Raw genomic sequence first — 26,691 nt, 5'->3', positions numbered from 1 at the left:
GCTGTAAGATGGAATTGTACAGGCCTTTCGTCCTAATTCCTAGCCTCTTAGAGCTATTTTTTTACGCTCCCAGTTCCCATCCTCCAGACAGATTATGCGCTTTAATTCCTGAGCTGGCTGGAGAGGTCAGGGTAGGAGGCTATAACAGGTCAGATGTGGATGGCGTAAGTTGGAGCAGTCATAATATGTCAGTGAGATTCCAGTGAGCCAACAGCCTGCCATTTTTCTGAAGTAAAGAGTAAAGTCTTGTTCCTGGAGGGGACCGCTCAGCGCTTAGAACAGTGTTTGGCACATAGTAAGCGCTTAACAAATGCCATAATTATTCATTATTATTAAGCACAGAAGAAAGGAGAGGGGAATGGGAAGAGATGCATTGCTTCGTGGAAAGAGCACGGGCCTGGGAGTCAGAGGATTTGGGTTCTGCTCCCGGCTCTGCCAGTTGTTTGCTTGCTTGCTGTGTGACTTTGAGCAAATCATTTAATTTCTCTGAGCCTCAGTTTTCTCAACTGTAAAATGGGGATGCAATTCATTCAATAGTATTTATTGAGCGCTTACTATGTGCAGAGTACTGTACTAAGCGTTTGGAATGTACAAATCGGCAACAGATAGACAGAGACAGTCCCTGCCCTCTGACGGGCTTACATTCTAATCGGGGGAGACAGGCAGACAAGAACAGTGGCAATAAATACAGTCAAGGGGAAGAACATCTCATTAAAACAGTAGCAAATAAATAGAATCAGGGTGATGTACATCTCATTAAACAAAAGAAATAGGATGATGAAGATATATACAGTTGAGCAGATGAGTACGGTGCTGAGGGGATGGGACGGGAGACGGGGAGGAGCAGAGGGAAAGTGGGGAGAAGAGGGTTTAGCTGCAGAGAGGTGAGGGGGGGTAGAGGGAGGAGAGGGAAAAGGGAGCTCAGTCTGGGAAGGTCTCTCGGAGGAGGTGAGCTTTAAGTAGGGATTTGAAGAGGGGAAGTGAATCAGTTTGGCGGAGGTGAGGAGGGAGGGCGTTCCGGGACCGCGGGAGGACGCGGCCCGGGGGTCGACGGCGGGATGGGCGAGACCGAGGGACGGCGAGGAGGTGGGCGGCGGAGGAGCGGAGCGTGCGGGGTGGGCGGTAGAAAGAGAGAAGGGAGGAGAGGTAGGAGGGGCCGAGGTGACGGAGAGCCTCGAAGCCTAGAGTGAGAAGTTTTTGTTTTATGCGGAGGTTGATAGGCAACCACTGGAGGTTTTTAAGAAGGGGAGTGACATGCCCGGAGCGTTTCTGCGGGAAGATGAGCCGGGCAGCGGAGTGAAGAATAGACTGGAGCGGGGCGAGAGAGGAGGAAGGGAGATCAGAGAGAAGGCCGACACGGTAGTCTAGCCGGGATATTACGAGAGCCCGTAGCGGTAAGGTAGCCGTTTGGGTGGAGAGGAAAGGGCGGATCTTGGTGATATTATAAAGGTGAGACCGGCAGGTCTCGGTAACGGATCGGATGCGTGGGGTGAACGAGAGAGACGAGTCAAAGATGACACCGAGATCGCGGGCCCGAGAGACGGGAAAGATGGTCGTGCCATCCACGGTGATAGGGAAGTCTGGGAGAGGAGCGGGTTTGGGAGGGAAGATGAGGAGCTCACTTTTGGTCATGTTGAGTTTTAGGTGGCGGGCAGACAGCCAGGTGGAGACGTCCCGGAGGCAGGAGGAGAGACGAGCCTGAAGGGAGGGGCAGAGGACGGGGCGGAGATGTAGATCTGCGTGTCATCTGCGTAGAGATGGTAGTCGAAGCCGTGAGAGCGGATGAGTTCACCGAGGGAGTGAGTGTAAAAGAAGAACAGAAGAGGGCCGAGAACTGACCCTCGAGGAACTCCGACAGTTAGAGGATGGGAGGGGGAGGAGGAGCCTGCGAAGGAGACGGAGAATGACCGGCCAGAGAGATGAGAGGAGAACCGGGAGAGGATGGAGTCTGTGAAGCCAAGGTGAGATAAGGTGTGGATGCAATACCTGCTCTCCCTCCAACTTAAGACTGTAAGGCCCGTGAGGGACAGGGACTGTGTCCAACCTCACAAATTTCTACCTATCCCAGTGCTTAGAACAGTGTTTGGCACATAGGCAGCTCTTATCTGTCCATCAATCAATAAATCAATCAACAGATCATATTTATTGAGTGCTTAGTGGGTGCGGAACACTGTACGAAGTGCTTGGTAGAGTATGACACGACAAAGTTGATAGATACGTCCCCTGCCCACGCGAGCTTACAGTCTAGAGGGCGAGACAGAAATGAATATAAATAAATGTTACCGATACGTACGGAAGTGCCGTGGAAGTGTTGACTAAAGGGAGCCAATCTAAGTGCAAGGGTGATGCAGAAGGGACTGGGAGAAGAGGAAAAAAAGAGGAAGGGAGAAGAGGAAACAGATATAATGATGATGATGATAATAATAATAGCAGGCTCAAGGATCCAACTGGGAAAGGGAGTCCGGGGCGCAGGGAAATGTCTGACGGGAGAAGCACCAAGGGTAGGCTCACTCAGCAAAGGACGGGAGCCAACTTGACTCGGCCACTGGGAACGTGGAAAAAAACTGCTAAGAAAGAAAGAAAAATAAGCACGTCAAGCTCTTGCCTTAGAAGACCGATTTATGGGACCTAAGTAGGCGAGGAGAAAAGGAGCCATCTGGAGCACTGGAGGCTGGATCAGGCGTCTAGGCCAGCAGTCCCAGGACGGAATGTTTTTTTGTGGGGGCCAAGTAGGAAGGAACTGCAGGTTCAGCTCCTCCAGAAGGTCAATCAGGCAGCAGTGAGGCCGTATGGATCCAAGTGGGGCGAGGGCCACTCCGGAGTAACATTAATAATAACGGATTATGTTAAGGGCTTACTATGTACCAGGCACTGTACTAAGCAATGGGGAAGATAGGAGCTAATCAGTTTGGACACGGTCCCTGTCCCACATGGGGCTCCCAGTCTTTATCCCCATTTTACAGATGAGGTGAACGAGGTACAGAGAAGTGAAGTGACTTGACACACAGCAGACAAGTAGTGGAGGCAGGATCGGAACCCAGGTCCTTCGGATGCCCGGGCCTGTGCTGTATCCATTAGGCCACACTGCTTCCCGGGCCGGGGGGAGAGCCGGCCTTCACTACTGCTAATCCAGCTCTGTTCACTGACCGTATCCTGCCCCTGCCCTGGCGTCCTGTGGTCACACAGCGGCCCGCAGGGCACCGGCCCCACCACCGTCCTGGTTTGAAATGCTTCTCCTCCCTCGGCGTCCCCAGAGCGACTTTTCGGAGCAGCCACACGCTGATTTAAAGGTGATCCCGGCTCTTTAGCAAGGCTTCACAGAGGGAGCTTCGCACCCACCCCACCCCCGCAGACACACGACTGGAGAAAAAACATTTCTAAAAGTTTGCGGGGCTTTGCCTTTTGCAGTTTTAGGTCCCACTCCTGCATGGTGGAATTCAAGGCAGGAGGAGTGTTAGGTTTCAGAGAACAGAGGGGACCGGAAGCGGGAGGAAGAGGAATCAGAAATAAGACGCAGGGGAGGGGAGTCAAGAAGCGGCAGGTCACTCCGTGGCCGCTCGCTCACCGCCCTGGGGAGACCCCTGATCTAGTCCTGGAAATAGGATTCCTGGTGGTGTCCCCGGTACCTCGGTGGCATTTACTGAGTGCCTACTATGTACATGGCACTGTACTAAGCACTTGGGAGATGAAAAGAAGCAGCGTGACTACAGAAGCCACGTGGCTTAGTGGAAAGAATATGGGCTTGGGAGTCAGAGGATGTGGGTTTTAGTCGCAGCTTCACCATTTGTCTGCTGTGTGACCTTGGCCAAGCCACTTAAATTCACTGTGACTCAGTTACCTCATCTGTAAAATGGGGAGTAAGACTGTGAGTCCCACGTGGGACAACCTGATTACCTTCTATCTACCCCAATGCTTGGAACAGTGCTTGGCACATAGTAGGCATTTAACAAATACCATAATTATTATTATTATTAAAATACAACAGAATTCTCTGCCCACAACAGCTTACAGTCTAGAGGGAGTCCACCACCAAAAAGAATTAATCAATCCATGGTGTTTATTGAACATTTACTATGTGCACAGCACTGTACTAAGTGGCTGGGAGAGAACAACAGAATTAGCGGACATGTTTCCTGCCCCAAAATGAACTTACAAGTCTAAAGGGAGAGATATTAATAAAAATAATTCATAATCTACAATTTAAAGCACCGCGGGGTATGGGATGGAGCGAATATCAAATGCCCAAAGGTCACAGATCCAAGCGTACAGATGACGCAGAAGGGAGAGTGAGCCGGGGAAAAGAGGTTTTAATCAGGGAAGGTCACTTGGAGGAGGTGTGACCTTAATAATGCCTTGGAGCTGGTCTGGTGCACTCGGAAGGGGGCAGAATTCCAGGCCAGGGGGAGGAAATGGGAAAGGGGTCGGGGGTGAAATAGACAAGTCGGGAAACAGGTAAATGGGCATTAGAATAACGAGACATCCTTAATAACTTCAGTATTGAGACTTAAACTATTTTCCTGCTGTATCTGAAGGTTCTTTGGGATATGTTTATGCCCAGTAAAAGCAGAATCCCTGTCACCAGGTCACTCGAAATTGCCTGACTGAGATCCACAAACATTCAGAGAAGCAGCGGGGCTCAGTGAAAAGAGCGCGGGCTTGGGAGACAGAGGTCATGGGTTCGAATCTCCACTCTGCCACTTGGCAGCTGTGTGACTGTGGGCAAGTCACTTCGCTTCTCTGTGCCTCAGTTCCCTCATCTGGGACAACCTGATTACCCTGTATCTCCCTCAGCGCTTAGAACAGTGCTCTGCACAGAGTAAGCGCTTAACAAATACCAACATTATTATTATTATTATTATTCAGCCAAAGGGAACATGGATTTAGGGGGCGGGATGTCTGACCCCACTGGCATTTCTTCCCTAATCATCTCAGCACCAACCTGGGAGTCGGAGGACCTGGGTTCTAACCCTGCTTTGCCATTTGCCTGCTATGCAACCTTGGGCAACTTACTTGATTTCTCTGTGCCTCAGTTTCCCCATCTATAAAATGGGAATTCAATACCTGTTCTCCCACCCCCTTAGACTGTGAGGCCCATGTGGGTCAGGAACCGTGTCTGACCTGATTATCTTATATCTTCAACAGTGCTTGGCACTTAGTAAGCATAAGCACTTAACAAATATCACAATCATCACGATTATTATTATTATTACCTTACAATCACAATTTGCCAACTATGGCTTTGCCACAGAGTCCAGACCTGCTGACTCCCCACTCTTTTATTCATTCATTCATTCAATTGTATTTAATGAGCGCTTACTGCGTGCTGAGCACTGTACTAAGCTCTTGGAAAGTACAATTCAGCAACAAATAGAGACAATCCCTGCCCACGAGGGGCTCACAGTCTAGAAGGGGGGAGACGGACATCCAGACAAGTAAACAGGCATCAGTAGCATCATTATAAATTAATAGAATTATAGATATATACATCATTAATAAAAATAAGTAGAATTATAATGATAAATATGTGAATATATACACAAATGCTGTGGGGCGGGTGGGGTAGAGCAAAGGGAGTGATGGGGAGGGAGAGCAGAGGAAAAAAGGGGGGCTTAGTCTACTCCCCAAACTTCATTTGACATCCTGGCTTCGATCAATCAATCAATCAAGTTTATTGAGCACTTACTGTGTGCAGAGAACCATACCAAGCACTTGGGACAGAACGGAATCGGTAGACGTGTTCTCTCCCCACAGGGAACTTACAGTCTAGAGGGATAGAAAGACATTAATATGAATAAATAAATTACAGATCTGGATATAAGAGCTGTGGGGCTGAGGGTCGGCTGAATAGCGGGTACAAATTCAAGTCCAAGTGAAAGGCCAAAGAGACGGAGTCAAGGAAAAGAGGGCATAGTCGGGGAAGGCCTCTTGGAGATGATGAAGTTCTATTAAGACTTTGAAGGTGGGGAGAACGATGGTCTGCTGGAGATGAGGGGGGAGGGAGTTCCGGGCCAGAGGCGGGACGTGGGAGAGCGATCAGAAGCAAAAACTCAACTTGGGTTGGACACTTCATTTTCACGCAGAGAATCTGTGGGGTGACATTTTTCCTTTGGGAAGTGCAGCTCCCTTCTTTGCCACTTTCTGCTGTGAAATTCCCCACATCTCATCTCCCTAGCTCTGCTAACAAGTCACAGGGGCCAGTAGTTGCTAGGAAACAAACACCTAAAGCTTTGGGTGTCCTGTAAAGGGCCACTGATGTCACATAATCTGGGCTGCGACTCAAATCGGCCGGGACAGGTTAGCCTCTGAAATAATCTCTTTAAATAGCATCGGCCAGCCTTCGAAGTCGTCGCGGGTCAGTCCCCGTGTGTCTCCGTACGTGTTTCCGGAGTCAGAGCTCCACAGCTCTTGGGCCAGTCACCCCAAACCTGTTCCAATTCTGGGGGCTCCGCTGGCGGGACCCCCCACCCGAGGCAAGACCGCCCTCTCCCAGGCCGCTCGGGAATTTTGGAAGAGGATAGGGAGCCGGAAAGAGCGATGAATTTTGCCGCGCAGATCCTCTACTCTAAGGGGCTAAGGAACCGAACTCGGCAGGCCTTCTCTGGAGATGAAGAATATGATCCTTTCTGGCAAAGGTTGGAGATCTGAGTTGGGTGTGAGTTAGAACTAGAGCGCTCCTCTCCCTCCGTCCCCTTTACGGAACATGGACGGTCCCCAGGACGTGCCTAGGCCCAGAGCCCGGCCCGGGAGCCCCCCTGGCAGCCGGACTTCCCGACTGCCTCCTTTTGCTGCCGTGGTGGGGTTCTTGCTTCACCTCTTTGTCTATGTTGTTGTTCTCCTTTATAGGTAATAATGTCTTTTGCATATTCTCTTTCTTTTTTTCCTTTCTTACCATGGTTTCTTTTGGGCATATTGGTTGGGACTTGGCTCAGTTTTCCCTCGGGGAAGGCAGATTTTACAAAAGAGGCCTGAGTCTGCAACAGGTTAATAATAATAATAATATCTGTTAATAGTAATGGCATTTGTTATGCACTTACTGTGTGCCAAGCACTGTTCTAAGTGCTGGGGGGTATACAAGGTAATCAGTTTGGCCCAAATGGGGCTCACAGTCTGAATCCCAATTTAACAGATGAGGTAACTGAGGCACAGAGAAGTGAAGTGACTTGCCCAAAGTCACATAGCTGATAAGTGGCAGAGCCGGGATTGGAACCCATGACCTCTGACTCCCAAGCCCAGGTTCTTTCCACTGAGCCACGCTGCTTCTTACTATGTGCCAAGCACTAGGGTGGATACAAAGTAATCAGGTGGGTCACAGTTCTTGTATCACATGGGGCTCACAGTCTTAATCCCCATTTGACAGATGAGGAAACTGAGGCCCAGAGAAGTAAAGTGACCTGCTCAAAGTCACACTGCAGACAAATGGTGGAGCGGGGACTAGAACCCACATCTTCTGACTCCCAAGCCCGTGATCTTGCCACTAGGCTATGCTTGACTCTTGGCCTGTGGAATATGGACCCTATTTTTGATGTGGTAAATAAACCATCCCCGCTAAATCTAGAGCAATACTGGTATGGAAAATGATTTTATAATCACTTTATTTCTCGTTTCACATCCTTCTTTGAGTGGTAGGTGTTCCCTAATTGTATATTTGACGCTTTACTTTGTACTTGCCAGATAATGAAAAATGTATCTGCCTCAAAAATGTCCTAAATGGACTTTACAGCCCGGACTCTGTTTCTTCTCAGGAAATTGTATTTAGATTTAAAGTATAGTACAGCCTAGTGAATAGAGCAACGGCCTGGGAGTCGGAAGGACCTGGGTCCTAATTCCGGCTCCACCAATTGTCCACTGTGTGACCTTGGGCAAGTCACTTACCTTTTCGGTGCCTCAACTATCTTATCTGTAAAATGGGGATTGAGACTGTGAGTCCCATGCGGGACATGGACTGTGTCCAACCTTTTTAGCTCATAACTACTCCAACACTTCAACCAGTGCCTGATATATAGTAACAAATTATATACTAAATACTTAACAAATGCCATTAAAAAAATAATAATTAGGGTTGACTAGGCCCTCTACTTCCCATCGGGCAATACTCCTGGGGTGCAAGTCATACTGGTTAGAAGCGGGAGTCTGCCTTTAACCATTTTTCTGGCCTGGATCATATACAGAGAGTGATGGAGTCACCCTCTCTTGGTTCCCAGTTGAAATAAACCAAGAAAGATATTTCCTATCTAGAAAAAAAATAAAGGCCAAGAAAATCAGTTTCTCAGAGATTTGCTGATTTTAGGAACTGGTGTTCTAGAAGAAGAAATTGAGATCACTGACCCAAATTTCAATTGATTTAATGGGGGAAAAAAACAAAGTAAAACAGTATCACTGATATAGTCCAGTTGCAACTAGCATCTTTCATGGAAAAAGTTTATTGGGATGGAGGGAATATGTTTTTCCCTAAAAGCTGGAATTCATCTTAATGCGACTTTCCTAATATATTTTTTCCAGTTATGCTGAAGAACTGTTTGCTGGCAAGTATGTTCATAAACCACATCCGTGTGCAAGTATGCATATCTAATCATATGTTTGTTTACCTAACCAAATTAAACGTGAAGGGAATTGGAATACACCTGGTCAGTGTTGGCGTAAGTTTCAAGTGAGGCTTTAGTCCATTTTTTAAATCAGTATTAATGATGTAATACTATGTTTCAGACACTGTAATAAGCCCTGGCATACTTACAAGCTTATCAGTTTGAACATAGTCTATGTTTCACATGGGGTTCACAGTATTAATCTCCAGTTCATGGATGAGGGAACTGAGGTACAGAGAAGTTAAGTGACTTGCCCCAAATCACCAGCATACAGTGGTGGAGTTGGCATTAAAATCCAGGTCTTTCGCCCTCAGGACCATGCTTTATTCATTCATTCATTCAATCGTATTTACTGAGCACTTACTATGTGCAGAGCACTGTACTAAATGCTTGGAAAGCACAATGCAGCAATAAAGAGAGATAATCCCTGCACACAACGGGCTCACAGTCTAAGGTGGGGAGACGGACATCGATACGAGTAAACTGGCATCAATATAAATAAATAGAATTATAAATATATACGTAATTGCTGGGGGCGGGGAGAGGGAGGAAGAGCAAGGGGAGCAAAGGAAAAGTGGGGCTTAGTTTGGGAAGGCCTCTTGGAGGAGGTGAACCTTCAGAAGGGCTTTGAAAGGGGGAAGTGCGATTGGCGGATGTGAGGAACTTGAGAAGGAAGGGTGTTCCAGGCCAGAGGTAGGACGTGGGCCAGGGGTCAGCAGAAAGACAGGTGAGATTGAGGCACAGTGAGAAGGTTAGCAGCAGAGGAGCGGAGTGTGCGGGCTGGGCTGTAGAAGGAGAGAAGGGAGGTGAGGTAGGAGGGGGCAAGGGGATGGAGAACTTTGAAGCCAAGAGGGAGGAGTTTTTGTTTGATATGGAGGTTGATAGGCAGCCACTGGAGATCTTTGAGGAGGGAGGTGACATGCCCTGAACGTTTCTGTAAAAAGATAATCCAGGCAGCAGCATGAAGTATGAACTGAAGTGGGGAGAGACAGGAGGTTAGGTGGTCAGAAAGGAGGCTGATGCAGTAATCTAGGTGGGAGAGGATGAGTGACTGTACTAATGTAGTAGAGGTTTGGATGGAGAGGAAAGGGTGGATCTTGGCGATGTGGTGCAGGTGAGACCGACAGGATTTGGTGATGGATTGGATGTGTGGGGTGAATGAGAGAGTGGAGTCGAGGATGACACCGAGGTTACAGGCTTGTGAGACAGGAAGGGTGGTTGTGTCGTCTACGGTAATGGGAAAGTTCGGGAGAGAACAGGGTTTGGGAGGGAAGATAAGGAGCTCTGTCCAGTTTATCCACTAGGCCAGGCTGCTTCTCTCTTGTCTTCTCTGTGACCTTGGTCGAGTCACTAAACTGCTCTCTGCCTCGCTTTCCTCATCGGTATAATGGGGATGCAATGCCTATTTTCCTACCTACTTAAACCGTGAGCCCCATGTGGGTGGGATAGGGACCGGGTCCAACCTGAGCAACTTGTAAATCCCCAACTCTTTTATTCATTCAGTCAGTCAGTCAGTCATATTTATTGAGTGCTTACTGTGTGCAGAGCATTTTACTAAGCGCTTGGGAAAGTATAATACAACAATAAACAGTGACATAAGCACTTTACTTAATTTACATAAGCGCTTAACAGATATAATAAGAGAGAGTTTGATTACTAAAATGCGATCAATCAGTGGTATTTACTGAATACTATCAGCAGAGCAGTGTACTAAGTGTTTGGGAGAGTGCAGCAGAGTCGGTAGACATAATAATGATGGTATTTGTTAAGCGCTTACTATGTGCTGAGCCCTGTTCTAAACACTGATTACTGCTTGGCCTCTAGCAGCCAATAAATTAGGGGATAGAAGCAGTCTCTCTCTTATACCTTCAAAAACCGCCATGCTCATTTATAGGGAAAGTGTTTTGCAACCTAAATGTGGCTCAATCAATCGATGGTATTTATTGAGTGTTCACTGTGTGCGGAGCACTGTACTAAGCACTTGGGAGATTAAAGTACAGCGGAGTCGGTCTGCACATTCCCTGCCCACAAGGAGCTTACCACCTAGAGGGGAAGTCGAACCTTAAAATAAATTATGGATACATACATAAATGTTGTGGGTGAGGGTGGAGCGAATATCAAGGGCTTAAGGGTTCAGAGTCAAGTGTATAGTGTGCTGAAGCAGTGTGGCTCAGTGGAAAGAGCCCAGGCTTGGGAGTCAGAGATCATGGGTTCTAATCCCGGCTCCGCCACTTGTCAGCTGTGTGACTTTGGGCAAGTCACTTAACTACTTAACTTCTCTGTGCCCCAGTTACCCATCTGTAAAATGGGGATTAAGACTGTGAGCCCCACGTGGCACAAACCGAACACCTTGTATCCCCCCCAGAGCTTAGAAGAGTGCTTTACACATAGCATTTAACAATACCATCATTGCAGAAGGGAGTAGGGGAAATGAGGACTGGAGAAGGCCTCTTGGAGGAGGTGACATTTGAATAAAGCTTTGAAGGCAGGAAAAGTGGTGGTCCGTCAGATATGAAGGGGGAGAGAGTTCCAGGCCAGAGGGAAGACATGGACAAAAGGCTGGTGGCGAGATATACGACATCGAGGCACAGCGAATAGGTGTTACAGGAGTGAAGGTGGACTGGATCGTGGTAGGAAATCGAGGTAAGGAAGGAGAAGATGGGCTAGTTGAGTGCTTTAAAGCTCATAGTAAGAAGTTTGTCTCTGATGAGGTGGTGGTGGTTGGATCCTTCCCCTCCCCTCAGCACTGTGCTCATTTGTATATATTTTAATTACCCTATTTATTTTGTTAATGAGGTGTACATCCCTTTGATTCTATTTATTCGTGATTAAGTTGTCTTGTTTTTGTCCGTCTGTCTCCCCCGGTTAGACTGTGAGCCCGTCAATGGGCAGGGATGGTCTCTATCTGTGGGCGAATTGTACATTCCAAGCTCTTAGTACAGTGCTCTGCACATAGTAAGTGTTCAATAAATACTGTTGAATGAATAATCACTGGAAGCTCTTTAGGAGTGGGGAGATGTGGACTGAACATTAGTAAAATGATCCAGGCAGGAGAGTGAAGTACGGACTGGAGTGGAGAGAGAAAGGATTCATGTAGTTCAGCAAAGAGACTGATGCAATGGTTAAGGCAGGGTAAAATAAGTACTTGAATCAATGCTTTATCAATTTGGATGGAGAGAAAAGGGCAGATTTTAGTGCTGTGACCTTGGACAAGCCACCTAACTTCTCTGTGCCTCAGTTTCCTCAACTGTAAAATGAAGATTTAATAATCCTGGCATTTGTTAAGCGCTTACTATGTGCAGAGCACTGTTCTAAGCGCTGGGGGATACAAGGTGATCAGGTTGTCCCACGTGGAGCTCACAATCAATGCCCATTTTACAGATGAGGTAACTGAGGTACAGAGAAGTTAAGTGACTTGCCCAAAGTCACACAGCTGGCAAGTGGCAGAGCCTGGATTCGAACCCATGACCTCTGACTCCCAAGCCCGGGCTTTTTCCATAGAGCCACACTGCTTCTTCATACCAGTTTTGATACTCTCAAATCTGATTTCAAATAGTTTTGAACAGATTTGATACCTGTTCTCCCTTCTACTTAAATGGTGAGTCCCACGTGTGGCACAGGGACTGTTTCTGACCTGATAACCTTGAATAATAATAATAATGTTGGTATTTGTTAAGCGCTTACTATGTGCCGAGCACTGTTCTAAGCGCTGGGGTAGACATAGGGGAATCAGGTTACCCCACGTGGGGCTCACAGTCTTAATCCCCATTTTACAGATGAGGGAACTGAGGCACAGAGAAGTTAAGTGACTTGCCCACAGTCACACAGCCGACAAGTGGCAGAGCTGGGATTCGAACTCATGAGCCCTGACTCCAAAGCCCGTGCTCTTTCCACTGCGCCACGCTGAATCTTACCCTGTGTTTGATACATAGTAAGCGATTAAGGAATACCATTTAAAAAAAACCACGTAGAACTGACAGAATTTTTGGCAGATTGAATATCTGGGTTCAGTGAGAGAAATGAGTCGAGGACAATGCCAAGGTTGCGGAGATTGTGAGACTGGAAAAATACTGGTGTTGTATACAAGCAGCGTAGACTAGTGGATAGAGCATGGGCCTAGGAGTTAAGAGGACCTGGGTTCTAATCCCGGCTCTGCCATTTGTCTGCTATGGGACCTCGGGTGAGCCACTTTATTTCTCTGTGCCTCAGTTACCTCATCTGGAAAATGGGGATTAAGACTGTGAGCCCCATGTGGGACAGGGACTGTGTCCAAGCAGATGATCTTATATCTACCTCAATGTTTAGTAGTGTGCCTGGCACATTTATTTATTTATTGAACGCTTATTGTGTGCAGAGCACTGTACTAAGCACTTGTGAGAGTACAATGCGACAAACATGGTAGACAATTTCTCCGCCCAAAGGGAGCTTACAATCTGGGGAGGGGAGACAGACATTAATATAAATAAATAATTTGTAGGTATATAAATAAGTGCTGTGGGTTGAGGATGAGGCAAATATCAAATGTCCAAAGGGCACAGATCCAAGTACACAGATGATACAGAAGGGAGAAGAAGCTGGGAAAAAGAGGGCTTAATCGGAGAAAGCGTCTTGGAGGCCTGAGTCTACAGTGATGGGAAAGACATGGTTTGGGCGGGAAGATACGTTTTGGACGTAAGTTTGAGGTGCCAGTGAGACGTCCAAGTAGGGATGTCCTGAAGGCAGGAGGACATCTGGAATTTATTACATCTATAATTTATTTATTTATATTTAAGTCCGTCTCCCCGCCTCTAGACTGTGAGCTTGTTGTGGGCAGGGAATGTGTCTCTCTGTTGTTGACTGTACTCTCCCAAGCACCTAAGTACAGTGCTTTGCACACAGCGAGGGCTCAATAAATATGAATGAATGAAGGAAAGAATGAATGAGTGAATGAATGAAAGAAGGGGGAGCAAGCGTTTTGATACGGTGTGAACGGATTGGGGTAGAGGCACACGTAAAGTGGAGAGATTTTGAGAGGAGATGGGAGATCATCTCTTGAGATACTAGAAGAGAAGAAGGAGCAGGAGGAGAGAGGGACTGGAGAGGAGCAGTAGGGATTTTAGGGAGATCACACCTGATGTTTTCGATGTTATCAATTAAGCCCCTGGCCACGTCATTAGGTCACCAACTAGATCAATCAATAAATCAATCATATTTATTGAGCGCTTACTGTTTGCAGAGCACTGTACTCAAACGCTTCGGAGAGTACAATATAATAGAGTCGGTGTTCCCAGCGCACAAGGAGCTCACAGTCTAGATCACTGATTTAGTGGCCTCTTTATATTGATCGTTGGTGAAAACGGTAATGCTGCCTTCCTAAGAAACAAGGTTTGGGGCTGTTATAATATTAGTTTATTAACTAGGTAACAAAATGTTTTTCCCAGGAAAATCTCATAGTACAGCATTTACACTGATACCCTCCATAGGTCAAACTTTCATTGTATTCTGTGACATATATGTGTATTTGTGTCTTAATATAACACACTCTCTCTCTCAATCTCTCTCTCTCTCTCCCACACACACACAAATCTGGGGCTTATCCAGTCTGCTTCCGCTTCAGAGCTCTGGAGGATTGTAGTTTTCCTTGAGCAAATGATTCTTAGTCCCTGCTTTGGCTTAAGCTAAGCCTCTAACACATTAGCAGTTCATGTTCTTTAATTAAGTGGACTCATTTTCTGCAAATATAGACTCAATTCTTAAAGACTAGATTAAGCTGGAGATAATTACCGTTTGGACGTGAATGGAGTACTTTACGACTTCTCTTCCTGTTCAGGAAATAGTATTTATTTAGTTCCTACTAGGTGCAGGGCAGAATACTAAGGTCTTGGGAGAGTCTGAAAGAGTTATTAGAACTAACCTCTGCCTTCAAATTGCTGACAATTTAGCAAGGGAGACAGCTGCTAAAATAAACTACAGTTAGGAGGACGTAATAGAAAAGAAAGATATGCACTTGAGTGCTGTGATGAGGCTGGGAGAGCCCTAACTACTTAGTCAATCAATCAATCAATGGTATTTAATGAGTGCTTGCTGTTTTTCAGAGAACTGTACAGTATAATAGAGTAGGTAGACGTAATCTCTACCCACCAGAAGCTTAAAGTCTACAGAGGGGAGGCAGACAGTAAAATAAATTACAGCTAGGGGACTAGTAGAGTATAAGGATATTTACTTAAACGCTGTGAGACTTATGTGAGTATCAAAGTGCTTAAGGGATATACAGCCAAGTGCACAGTCAACGCAGAGAGGATGGGAGGGGAAATGAGGCCTAGAGAAGTGAAGCTAAATAAATACTACTGTCTGAACAGGAAGAGAAGTCGTAAAGTACTCCGTTCACGTCCAAATGGTAATTATTTCCAGCTTAATCTAGTCTTTGAGAAATTAAGTTTATAGTTGCAGAAAATGGGGAAGGCCTAGTGAGGGACTCAGAACACCAGGGTTTTAATACTGGCCATGCCATACGTCTTCAGTGTGAACTTGGGCGAGTTACTTTCCTTCTCTGTGCCTTAGAGATTGCGCGTGCGGATTGGGTTGTAGTAGGCGATAAGAGAGGTAAATTTGGAAGGAGCAAACGGATTGAGTGCCTTCAAGCTGACGGTAAGGAGTTTCTGTTGGCTGTGGAGGTGGGGAGAAGAGAAATGAATCAGGGAATAACACTGTTGGACTTCTCTGTGCCTCAGTTACCTCATCTGAAAATGGGGATGAAGACTGTGAGCCTCATGTGGGACGATCTGATTACCCTGTATCTACCCCAGAGCTTAGAACAGTGCTCTGCACATAGTAAGCGCTTAATAAATACCAACATTATTATTGATTGAAGACCTCTCGGAGAAGGTGTCGTGGAAAAGGCACATTCCCTACCTATAAGGAGCTTGCGGTCTACCCTACTCTAGTCAGAAGGTCAGGGGTTCTAATCCCAGCACCGCCACATGTCTGTTGTGTGACCTTGGGCAAATCACTTCACTTCTCTGGGCCTCAGTTACCTCATCTGTAAAATGGGGATTGAGACTGAGAACCTCACGTGGGTCAGAGACTGTATCCAACTTGATTTGCTTATATCCACTTTAGCACTTAGTACGGTGCTTGGCACATAGTAAGGGCTTAACAAATACTATCATTATTATTATTATTATTGTTATTAATAAGAACTTTCAGATGAGGAGAGCAGAGGTCTGTTGGAGGCAGGAGGGAGGGCACCCAAAGTGTAGAAGATAGAAGGACACAGTAAAGTAGGTTAACTTGAGCGGAATCACGAGAAGCAGCGTGGCTCAGTGGAAAGAGCATGGGCTTGGGAGCCAGAGGTCATGGGTTCGAATCCCAGCTCTGCCACTTGTCAGCTGTGTGGCTGTGGGCAAGTCACTTAACTTCTCTGTGCCTCAGTTACCTCATCTGTAAAATGGGGATGAAGATCGTGAGCCCCACGTGGGACAACCTGATGACCCTGTATCTCCCCCAGCGCTTAGAACAGTGCTCTGCACATAGTAAGCGCTTAACAAATACCAACATTATTATTATTATTATCATGTGAGCTGAGATGAAGTGGGAGAAGAGAATGGATAAAACAGAAGGGAGAGAGAGTTGACTGAGTGCCTTACATCAATGGTCAGGGATTTCTGTTTGACAATAATAATAATAATGTTGGTATTTGTTAAGCGCTTACTATGTTCAGAGCACTGTTGTAAGCGCTGCGGTAGATACAGGGTAATCAGGTTGTCCCACGTGAGGCTCACAGTCTTAATCCCCATTTTACAGGTGAGGGAACTGAGGCACAGAAAAGTTGAGTGACTTGCCCACAGTCACACAGCTGACAAGTGGCAGAGCCGGGATTCAAACCCACAACCTCTGGCCCCCAAGCCCAGTCTCTTGCCACTGAGCCACGCTGCTTCTCTTCTGTTTGATGAAGAGAGGAATGCATAACCATTGGAGGATATTGAAATGTGAGGCGACATCAGCAGAACGATATTTTAGAAAGATGACCAGGGCAGCACGGTGAAGTATAAACTGGAGAAAGGGGAGACGGCAGATGAGGACTGCAAAGAGGCTGAGGCAGTAGTCACACTAGGCTTGGACCCAGCACGGTGGCCATTTGGATGGAAAGGAAGGGACCTAAATGTTGAGGAGGAAGTACTGACAGCATCTGGGGACGCACTGAATAGGGGGGTGGAAAGAGAGAGCAGAGTCAAGGATAATGGCAACGGTATGGGCTGGAAAGACGAGGATGCAAAGGATTAAAACCAAGCCTTTGAGCCAGTGTGACACTAAGACAGGCAAATCAGAGAAACATCAGAAGAGGGGAAACACCTTAGTGGGGGAATCATAATCCCTGGAAAGAGACATTCATGCCGTGTCTGAGAGAGATGAGACTTGCCTCAGCCACTCTGGCTCCATAGTACTGTTCACATCCAACATGGCCCCTCGGGCCCAAATCAGGACCTCTGAGCATCTGTCAGTCGTTGCTGCTGTTCAGAGCCTGTTCCTGCCGTTGAAAGAGAGGCCAGGTCACGGCAGCAGTGACCTGGTAGGTGGCTGGGAGGATGAAGACAGCCGAGCCCTGTCAGGGCCAATTTCACCACAGCCCTGCTCCTTCAAGAGACGGGATTGAGTCAGGCGGAAGAAATGATAAAGGTGGTATTTGTTAAGCGCTTACTCTGTGCAGAGCACCGTTCTAAGCGCTGGGGTGATTCAAGGGGATCAGGTTGTCCCACGTGGGGCTCACAGTCTTCATCCCCATTTTACAGATGAGGGAACTGAGGCCCAGAGAAGTGAAGTGACTTGCCCACGGTCACACAGCCGACAAGTGGCAGAGCTGGGATAGGAACCCACGACCTCTGACTCCCAAGCCCGGGCTCTTTCCACTGAGCCACGCTGCTCCTAAGCCATGAGGGGTATGTACATACCCCCAAGCCCAGCCTTTTCAGCCGGTTGCTACTTGGGAACCATATGGGAGTCAATCAGAGCACTGAGCGGCAGCACCTAGAGATAGCAACAAGTCTGTTTGTGTGTGTACGTGTGAATCGATTACACGTCATCTGCCATTATGGCCTGAAGAGAACACCTAGTTTGAAAATGGACACTGATTCTAACTCTGGGCGGGAAGGAAGGATTCATTGCCATGAAACTCATACAGAGTGACAGGACAAGGTATCTTGTGTGTATGTGTGTTTTAAGTAACATTCCCGTAACAGGCAATCTGTTTTAGTAAATGCTTCCACTAACGCTGGGCACGTGATCCCAGTAAATGCTTTGGATCCCTCTGTGATTAGAAACCTAACACTGTATCTGCACGGTTTGGTGATAAATGGATGCTTCTTTGAAGAGTTATTGACAGATTGAATGGGCTTTCTGGAACCAAGCCAACTAAGAAAACTATTCGTTTGCCATTCTGTGACCTCCAGGAACAACACTGTTACTGTTCGCTGCCGCAGCAGAGAAGCAGCGTGGCTCAGTGGAAAGAGCACGGGCTTTGGAGTCGGAGGTCATGGGTTCGAATCCCCGCTCTGCCACTTGTCAGCTGTGTGACTGGGGGCAAGTCACTTAACTTCTCTGGGCCTCAGTTACCTCATCTGCAAAATGGGGATGAAGACTGGGAGCCCCACGTGGGACAACCTGATTCCCCTGTGTCTACCCCAGCGCTTAGAACGGTGCTCGGCACATAGTAAGCGCTTAACAAATACCAACATTATTATTATTACTGCAGTTTATACAGTTGACTTTCATAGAGAACTCTTAATCCAGGATCTAATATTTGGCAATAATTCCTGGGAGAGCAATCTCACTCCATCATCTCCATCATCCTCTTCATCAGTGGTATTTATTGAGAGCTTACCATGTGCTGAGCACTGTACTAAGTTCTTGGGAGTGTACAACGGAGTTAGTAGACCTGTTCCTTGTCCACAGTGACCTTACCGTCTACACAGGGAGCACTCCATTAAACAGACTTAGTTCCTGTGCACGAGGACAAGGTTTCCTATTTGAAAACTTAGGGAAACTGTTTTAGAGGCTGTGTGCCATCTTAGCTGTTTTAACTCTCCCTGGGAAGGCACTGTAATTAGACTGCAAGCCCGTCAAAGGGCAGGGACCGTCTCTATCTGTTGCCGACTTGTACATTCCAAGCGCTTAGTACAGTGCTCTGCGCATGGTATGCGCTCAATAAATACTATTGAATGAACTTTTGTATAAATAGAAACTTGAACCACCCATTCTCAAAGTGCTCCTGGGTGGGGGTGGGGCCGGGCTTCATGGCTTCAGACTTGCCTCAGAAACAACAGAAGGGTCATTTTCCACCGACTTCCTGTCTACCTTAGAATAACAGACTTTCTCTAAAAAGAAATATTGGAAAAGGGATATGTTTTTCCCCCTGGCAGACCACTTTCCCTAGTTCCTCAAAAGGTGTCAGCCAATTAAATGCTGTCTTTCCGAGTTAGTGATATGAAGGATGCTTTTTTAAAAGGAGGTAACTGAGGCATGAAGGTAGAGGTGGTGGGGGTGGATGAGTAGCTTTTTACGGTCATAAAATATGGAAAACGGGTAAAAGACCCAGTTCTCCCGACTTCCTGTCCAATTATCCTACTCCAAGTCTGCCCGGCGTAGCGTGTGGCAAATACGAGCGGTGTCTGCGTGGTGACCTTTCGTGGAAACTACAGTCCTCTCTGGGTGACTGGATTTCTCTTCTTCTCTTTTCCTTCCTTCTTTAGGAGCGAAGATGAGGGGAGGAAGCCTGGAGCAGTCCAACAAGGAGAGAGTAGTAACCCACAAGAAGGGGCTCTCAGAAATTGTGGTCGTAGCCCACCAGCAATTCACCCGGAGAGGCTCAAGGACTTCGGGGAGGAGGAGGACTGCCTGAATGGGGGTATCGGGACCTGGGAGATGAAGATCGTGGGCCACGGAGAGGAGCCCCTCAGAGGTGCCCCAGACCCGAGCGGACTGACAGAAAACCGACCCCGGCACAAGCTGCTCCGCTATGAGGACATTAAGGCAGCAGCCCTCCAGATCCAGATGAGAATCCAGAAAACTCCATGCACAGTACAGTACTCTTTATTTGTGTGTGTGTGTGTGTGTGAGAGAGAGAGAGAGAGAAGCAGTGTGGCTTAGTAGGAAGAGCCTGGGCTTGGGAGTCAGAGGACATTGATTGCTTTATTGCCATCGTTCTCGTCCGTCCGTCTCCCCCCGATTAGACCGTAAGCCCGTCAGAGGGCAGGGTCTGTCTCTATCTGTTGCCGACTTGTTCATTCCAAGCGCTTAGTGCAGTGCTCTGCCTGCACATAGTAAGCGCTCGATACTATTGAATGAATGAATGAATGACATGGGTTCTAACCCCAGCTCCGCCACTTGTCTGCTGTGTGACCCTGGGCAAGCCACTTCACTTTTCCGTGACAAGTTACCTCATCTGTAAAAATGGGAATTAACACGGTGAGCCTCACGTGGGACAACCTGATTACTCTGTGTCTATTCCAGTGCTTAGAACAGTGCTTTGCACATAGTAAGCGCCTAACAAATGCCATCATTATTATTATTATTATTTCTTAAGTGCTTACTATGTGCCAGGCACTGCATTAAGCTCTGGGGTAGACACAAGCTGATCAGATAGGACACAATCCCTATCCCACATGTGGCTCACAATCTTAATCCCCATTTTACAGATGAAGTAACTGAGGCCCAGAGAAGTGAAGTTACTTGTCCAAGGTCCCACAGCAAATGGTGGAGCCAGGATTTGAATCCAGGTCCTTTTGACTCCCAGGCCCGAGTTCTATCCACTTGGCCACACCGCTTCGCCCACCTCCCCCTCCGCCCTTCCATCCGGCCCATTCCATGTTCTGAACCAGGGCTCAACCCATGGATCACTTGGGGTCTGGCCGGTATTTGATAATAATAATAATAATAATATTGGTATTTGTTAAGCGCTTACTATGTGCAGAGCACTGTTCTAAGCGCTGGGGGAGATACAGGGTCATCAGGTCGTCCCACGTGAGGCTCACAGTTAATCCCCATTTTCCAGATGAGGTCACTGAGGCACAGAGAAGTGAAGTGACTTGCCCACAGTCACACAGCTGGCGAGTGGCAGAGCCGGGAGTCGAACCCATGACCTCTGACTCCGAAGCCCAGGTTCTTTCCACTGAGCCACGCTGCTTGTCATCACCGGCCAGGCTTCCCCTCATTTTTTACATGCCCCCCCTCACCACTTTTTTTTTTCTTAAGTATTTGTTAGCGCTTACTATGTGTCAAAGGCCGTTCTAAGTTCTGGGATAGATACAAGTCAATTAGGTTAAACACAGTCCCTGTCCCGCATGGGACTCACATCTATATAATGTAATGTTGGCATTTGTTAAGCGCTTACTACGTGCAGAGCACTGTTCTAAGCGCTGGGGTAGACACAGGGGAATCAGGTTGTCCCACGTGGGGCTCACAGTCTTAATCCCCATTTTACAGATGAGGTAACTGAGGCACAGAGAAGTTAAGTGACTTGCCCACAGTCACACAGCTGACAAATGGCAGAGCCGGGATTTGAAGGGACAACAAGAGAACTGAGGCCCAGAGAAGTTAAGTGACTTGCCCAAGGTCACGCAGAAAACAACTGGCAGAATTGGGATTAGAACCCACGTCCTCTGACTTCCAGACCCGTGCTCTTTCCACTAGGCCATGCTGCTTCTCTGCTTGCTGTGCACTTCTAAGTGTGAGACTGTCTGAGTGGGAATCAGTCGGTGGTATTTACTGAGCACTTAACTGTGTGCAAAGCACTGTATTCAAAGCTTGGGAGAGCACACCAGGGTTAGTAGACATGTTCGCTGCCCACAGTGAGTTATCAGTCTTCCAGAAGGGACACAGAAGAGAAAAAGCAAGAAAAAGGCAGCTTCAGGGGAGTAGTAACAAAACTTCGACTTGAAAATTCCTTTAGAGTTCTCTTGGGATTATGTAAATGACAAATCCATTCCCTCATGGCCCTCCTAAATATTTTCTGCATCGGGAAACAGCCCCGCGGAAAATCATAATGGAGAACACTACTCCATGGTGCAATTGACAGTGTTGCTCAGAAATGGTTTCCTGTGACAGCACTTGGATCGGTGACCTTTGGTCATTTGATATTCGCCCCACAGCTCCTATGAAGAGCTCTGTAAATTTGCATATTATAAACTCTGTATTTGTATTAATGCTTATCTCCCCATCTAGACTGTAAGCTCAGTGTGGGCAAGGAATGTGTCTACCAACTCTGTTGTACTGTATTCCTCAGTGGAAAGAGCCTGAGGCTTCGGCGTCAGAGGTCTTGCGTTCGACTCCTGGCTCTGCCACTTGTCAGCTGTGCGACTGTGGGCAAGTCACTTCACTTCTCTGTGCCTCAGTGACCTCATCTGGAAAATGGGGATTAACTGTGAGCCTCACGTGGGACGACCTGATTGCCCTGTATCTATCCCAACGCTTAGAACAGTGCTCTGCAATAGTAAGCGCTTAACAAATACCAACATTATTATTATTATTATTATTCCCCCAACGTCTTAGTACAGTTCATTCATTCATTCAATAGTATTTATTGAGCGCTTACCATGTGCAGAGCACTGTACTAAGTGCTTGGAATGTACAATTCGGCAACAGATAGAGACAATCCCTGCCCACTGAAGGGGCTTACAGTCTAATCGGGGGATACAGACAGACAGAAACCATAGCAATAAATAGAATCAAGGGGATGCACATCTCATTAACAAAATAAATAGGGTAATAAAAATATATACGAATGAGCAGACGAGCACAGTGCTGAGGGGAGGGGAAGGGAGAGGGGGAGGAGCAGAGGAAAAGGGAGGAAAGGGAGCTTAGCTGAGAGGAGGTGGGGGGGGGGGCAGAGAGGCAGCAGAGGGAGCAGAAGGAAAAGGGAAAGCTCAGTGTGGGAAGGCCTCTTGGAGGAGGTGAGCTCTAAGTAGGGCTTTGAAGAGGGGAAGAGAATTAGTTTGGCGGAGGTGAGGGAGAGCAGTTCTCGGCTCACAGTAAATGCTCAATAAATACCATTAGTTGATTGAAACAACTAAGAAAGAGCCTGCTAGAAGTACTGGGCATAACGTGATTGGATGGGGAGGGAGTGTTTTATTGAAACAAACAGCAGCTTAACATTTTCTTATATCTCCAGTATTCTAGACTGTCCAAGCAGTACGGTACGGAAATCTATCTGAAGAAGGAATTCCTCCAGTACACAGGGTCGGTGAAGGAGAGAGGGGTGTTCTGTCTTCTGACCTCTCTCCATCAGGTACCGCAGGGAAAGAAGCTGTATTGGTGTTTTAAAAGAGGTGGCAGGCTTTCAAGGCTCTGTAGAGCCCATTTTTAATGTCGGTATTGTCCCGTGCCCTTGCTGAACTGTCTCGGGACAACAGAGAATGAGAAAAATCTTAATCGCTTGTGGTATTTCTTAAGCCCCTACTGTGCGCCAAGCACTGCATTAAGCACTGGGGTAGGTACGATAAGATCAGATACAACCCATCAGATACAAGAAGGGCGGGCTCACGATCTAACGCAAAGGGAGAACAGATATTTTAATCCCCATTTTACGGATGAGGAAACTGAGACACAGAGAAGTTAAGTGACTTGTCCAAGGTCACACAGCAGGCAAGTTGTGGAGGCCGGATTAGTACTTGGGTCTCCTGACTTCCAATTCCATGTTCTTTCCACCTGACCACTCTCCTTCTTCAGGGTAAAACTTGTTCACTGAGAAAGACCTGAGTCGCCAGGCTTCATGACGAAAAGAAGGCCTCCCCACTAAAGTTTCTTTAAGCCGCCCCTGCAGGAAAACACTTAAGGTCTCGGGTGTTTGCCACCATCTATAGATAGAATCATTGGTCTTCCATTCTGCTCTGTTCGGGATTTTCAAAATGAATTTGAACAGCTCATTTCTGGGCGCTTCCTTTGTTTATCAGCTACAACAATTAGCCAGTTGAGGGGCTCTGGCTATTATTACATTTGGGGACAATCACAAGAGCCACAAACCACTAAGTCACCTACTCCTGGTGAATCTCTGCCGGGAAATAAAAGCACCTTTAGCAGAACCAGAACTTTGTCATGAACTCCAAAACTGAGGAGATTTTTTTTTAAGTCCTCTACTAAAGTTTAAAATATTTCTCAGTGGTGTGCCAGGATATCACCTGCAGAGAAAGAGATGGGGAAGCGTAAGAAAGGAGAGAGGGGCGCAACAGTTAGGAAAGCAGCTCTAGTCTCGGCACGGCCCCGGCCCACGTATAACCGCGTGAAGAGCCACTGTACCTCTCTGAGCCTTTGGCTAACCCATCTGAGAAATGGGAATGAACCACGCGGACAATTCCCTAAGCTTCCAGGAGAGCTGTGTGGAGAAACTGCTGAATTATGGTGAAATCCACCGTAACTGTGAGCTCCTCTCAAATGGGGTGGGGATCCATTCTCAATGGGCTGTCTAGGGAACACCGGACTCGAAGAGCTCTGACTCTCCGGGTTTGCCACATGGGAAGGGGCCTTGTGTGCTTTGCAGGACCAGCAGAGGAAGGGCGTGATCGTGGCCACGGACTGCAACTTCTCCATGGCGGTGGCCTATCACGCCACCGAGCTCCACGTCCCAGTGTTCGTCATCATGCCCACCGACACCTCACCGGCCCGGGTGAAGATGTGCCGGGACTACGGGGCGATGGTCCTCGCCTTCGGCGGGACGGTCGAGGATTCCCGGGGCCATGCCCAGAAGCTGGCCCAGAAGAATGGCTATCTCTATCTCGAGGAGTAAGTGGCCAACAAGTTGGAAAGTCAGGGCAAAGCGGGGGTGAGGGAGGGAAGGATACTGCCCTGAGAGCCACCCTGTATAATGCTGGGATGAATTGCCTTGGGGCAAGGCTCTGTCGGGTTCCATAGCATGGGTGAGCACAGGGTGAGAAGGGAGGGAATTGGGGACGAGGGACATACTTCACAAGAAAGAGGTGTCGGGACAGGCGTCTGACCTGCCTTCTTCCAACTGAGGGAAGATTGAAGTACACGACCAGACTGGTAGAGCTCTGTGGCCCTTATCTGGTGGATTCCGGTCAGACTGGAACAGTGATGTTTCCATGGACTTGTTCACCCAGATCACCTCCAGTGGATCCATCAGTGGTATTTATTGAGCGCTTACTGTGTGCAGAGCACTGTACTAAGCGCTTGGGAAAGTACAACACAGTAGAGTTGGTAGGCACGTTCCCTACCCACAGTGAGCTTACAGTTAAGAGTCGGTTCCGGTAGGTTTAATTATGCTTTTCTCAGCGTGGGAAGGGGGTCCGCTGGTCCCTGAAATGAGAAGTGACTGTGTAGTCGTGCTGTCTTTGGTTTTCTCAGAAAGGAGGTGAAACAAGTCAGCTAACTGTCCTTGGGTTTTCCCAGTTTTCTCTCCTCGCACTGGGAATGGGCGAATCGACTGTCAAGTGCTTACTCCGCGCAGAGCACTCTACGAAGAGCTTGGTGGGACGGTGGAAATACATCAGACGGGGGCCATCGGGGGCTTAGCAGCTGCTGATCAAGAGAAAGGAGGTGTCTGATGAAAAGAGTGATTTCAGAGAAGCAGTTCAGGAAATTTCCCAGCTGTGGCTTGAGACTGCTGACTAGAGCTGATGGTGGAGAGAATTTTCAGCAAATCAAGGCCCAGTTCAGTGTGAAAGGATACAGAGTAGGATAACTGCAGAAGTTGGAACTTGGAAGAGCTAGGGATGGCCGGGGAACTTGAAAAGCATCTGTGTGCAGTGTGGAGCTGTTTTGTCTTTTCTAGCTTTTACAAGGCTAAATTTCACGGCCAGATGGGGAACAGATCTTCTCTGACCCAAAGAGAAAAGAACAGAATTACCCCAAACAAAGGGATTTCAACATGCTCAGGGAGCCTTGGGAATATGATTGTCAGAGGAAACATCATCCCCTTGAGAGACAGAGAGATTCAGACCAACAGTTGGAGGGGCTTTTATCGGTCAGTATCCCCGAGTCCCAAGGCCTGCTAGATTTTCCTGCTAGATTATTAGCTTCTTCTGAAGTCTGTCTGGTTGGCTTTAGTCAGTGTCCAAATCAGCGTGCCTTTCGCCTTCCCTCACCTCCTATATGGCTGCTTTGGATTGGCTTGATAAGCTTCCGGTTGGAGCTCAATTCTCTCCAAGCTCAGATTTCTGCCGTTCCCCAGGTGGGAGGCCAGAGGCCAGGCCATTGAGCAACTCTGTATGTTCGGCTCTACTTTTTCCACGATTCCAAGTTCCAGAACAAAGGGAGAGTGTGTCCCAAGAGGCAAGGGAAGGGGGGAAGGAATGTCCTCCCAACTAGACCTCTGACTTATTTTAATGTCCGTCTCCCCCACCAGTCTGTAAGCTCCTTGTGAGCGGGGATCATGTCGGCCCTCACTATTGTATTGTACTCTCTCACGCTCAGTACAGTGCTCTGCACACAGTAAGTCCTTAATAATACCACTGATTGATTGATTGACCTCCTTTTGGGGGCAATTTTTTGAGAAGTTGCATAAACTCTCTTTACATCTGCTTTCGATCTATAAACTGAATCCTAAACTACCTCAACTGACTCATAATGCTAAATCATCTGAAACAACAAACAAAAAAAATCTTGAAATTCAACTGTTTACTCTGCCTGAAAAACTTGACCTCGTATTAGGAAGAATTACAAGAACTAGAACTGACCATGCACTTGGATGTGTGACCAAGACATTTGATATTTGCCCCAACCTCACAGAAGTTATGTATATATTTTTAAATTATTTATTATTAATTCATCAATATTAACATCTGTCTCCCTCACTAGACTGGAAGCCTGTTATGGACAGGGAACGTGTCTGCTAATTTTACTGTACTGCACTCTCCTAAGAGCTTAGTAAAGTACTCTTTACATAGTAAGCGCTCAATAAATACCACCGATTGACCAGGTCTCAGATCTGAATATTAAATTTTTATTCAAGCTTATGCTTTTTCATCACCTTATTCCTTTTAGGCCTGGTTTTATTTCTTTCAAATCTAGACTGTCAGCTCACTGTGGGCAGGGAATATGTTTATTGTTATATTGTATTCTCCCAAGCTCTTAGTACAATGATCTGCACACAGTAAGAGCTCGGTAAATACAAATGAATGAATGA

At 47.3% G+C, this 26,691-nt stretch overlaps 1 protein-coding gene across 3 annotated transcripts in view; it reads left to right on the top strand.

The window, feature by feature from the left end:
- Positions 1-6,381: 6,381 nt before the first annotated feature.
- LOC103166789 (L-threonine ammonia-lyase-like) overlaps positions 6,382-26,691 on the top strand; it is a 42,189-nt gene continuing 21,879 nt past the window's right edge. For 2 of the 3 annotated variants that reach the window (XM_029060094.1, XM_029060100.1), the window contains exons 1-5: positions 6,543-6,843; positions 8,500-8,526; positions 19,307-19,634; positions 22,723-22,839; positions 24,088-24,329. In XM_029060094.1, coding sequence (XP_028915927.1) covers positions 6,701-6,843; positions 8,500-8,526; positions 19,307-19,634; positions 22,723-22,839; positions 24,088-24,329 — 857 coding nt within the window. In that variant the 5' untranslated portion in view covers positions 6,543-6,700. Of the gene's footprint in view, positions 6,844-8,499; positions 8,527-19,306; positions 19,635-22,722; positions 22,840-24,087; positions 24,330-26,691 lie in introns of all 3 variants that reach the window. The other variant, XM_029060096.2, reaches the window with a different exon arrangement.

This window comes from Ornithorhynchus anatinus, chromosome 3 (genome assembly GCF_004115215.2).
Source record: "Ornithorhynchus anatinus isolate Pmale09 chromosome 3, mOrnAna1.pri.v4, whole genome shotgun sequence".
Classification (NCBI taxonomy): domain Eukaryota; kingdom Metazoa; phylum Chordata; class Mammalia; order Monotremata; family Ornithorhynchidae; genus Ornithorhynchus; species Ornithorhynchus anatinus.
Note: the sequence above shows the minus strand (reverse complement) of the source record. Positions and strands in the feature narration are given on the sequence as shown.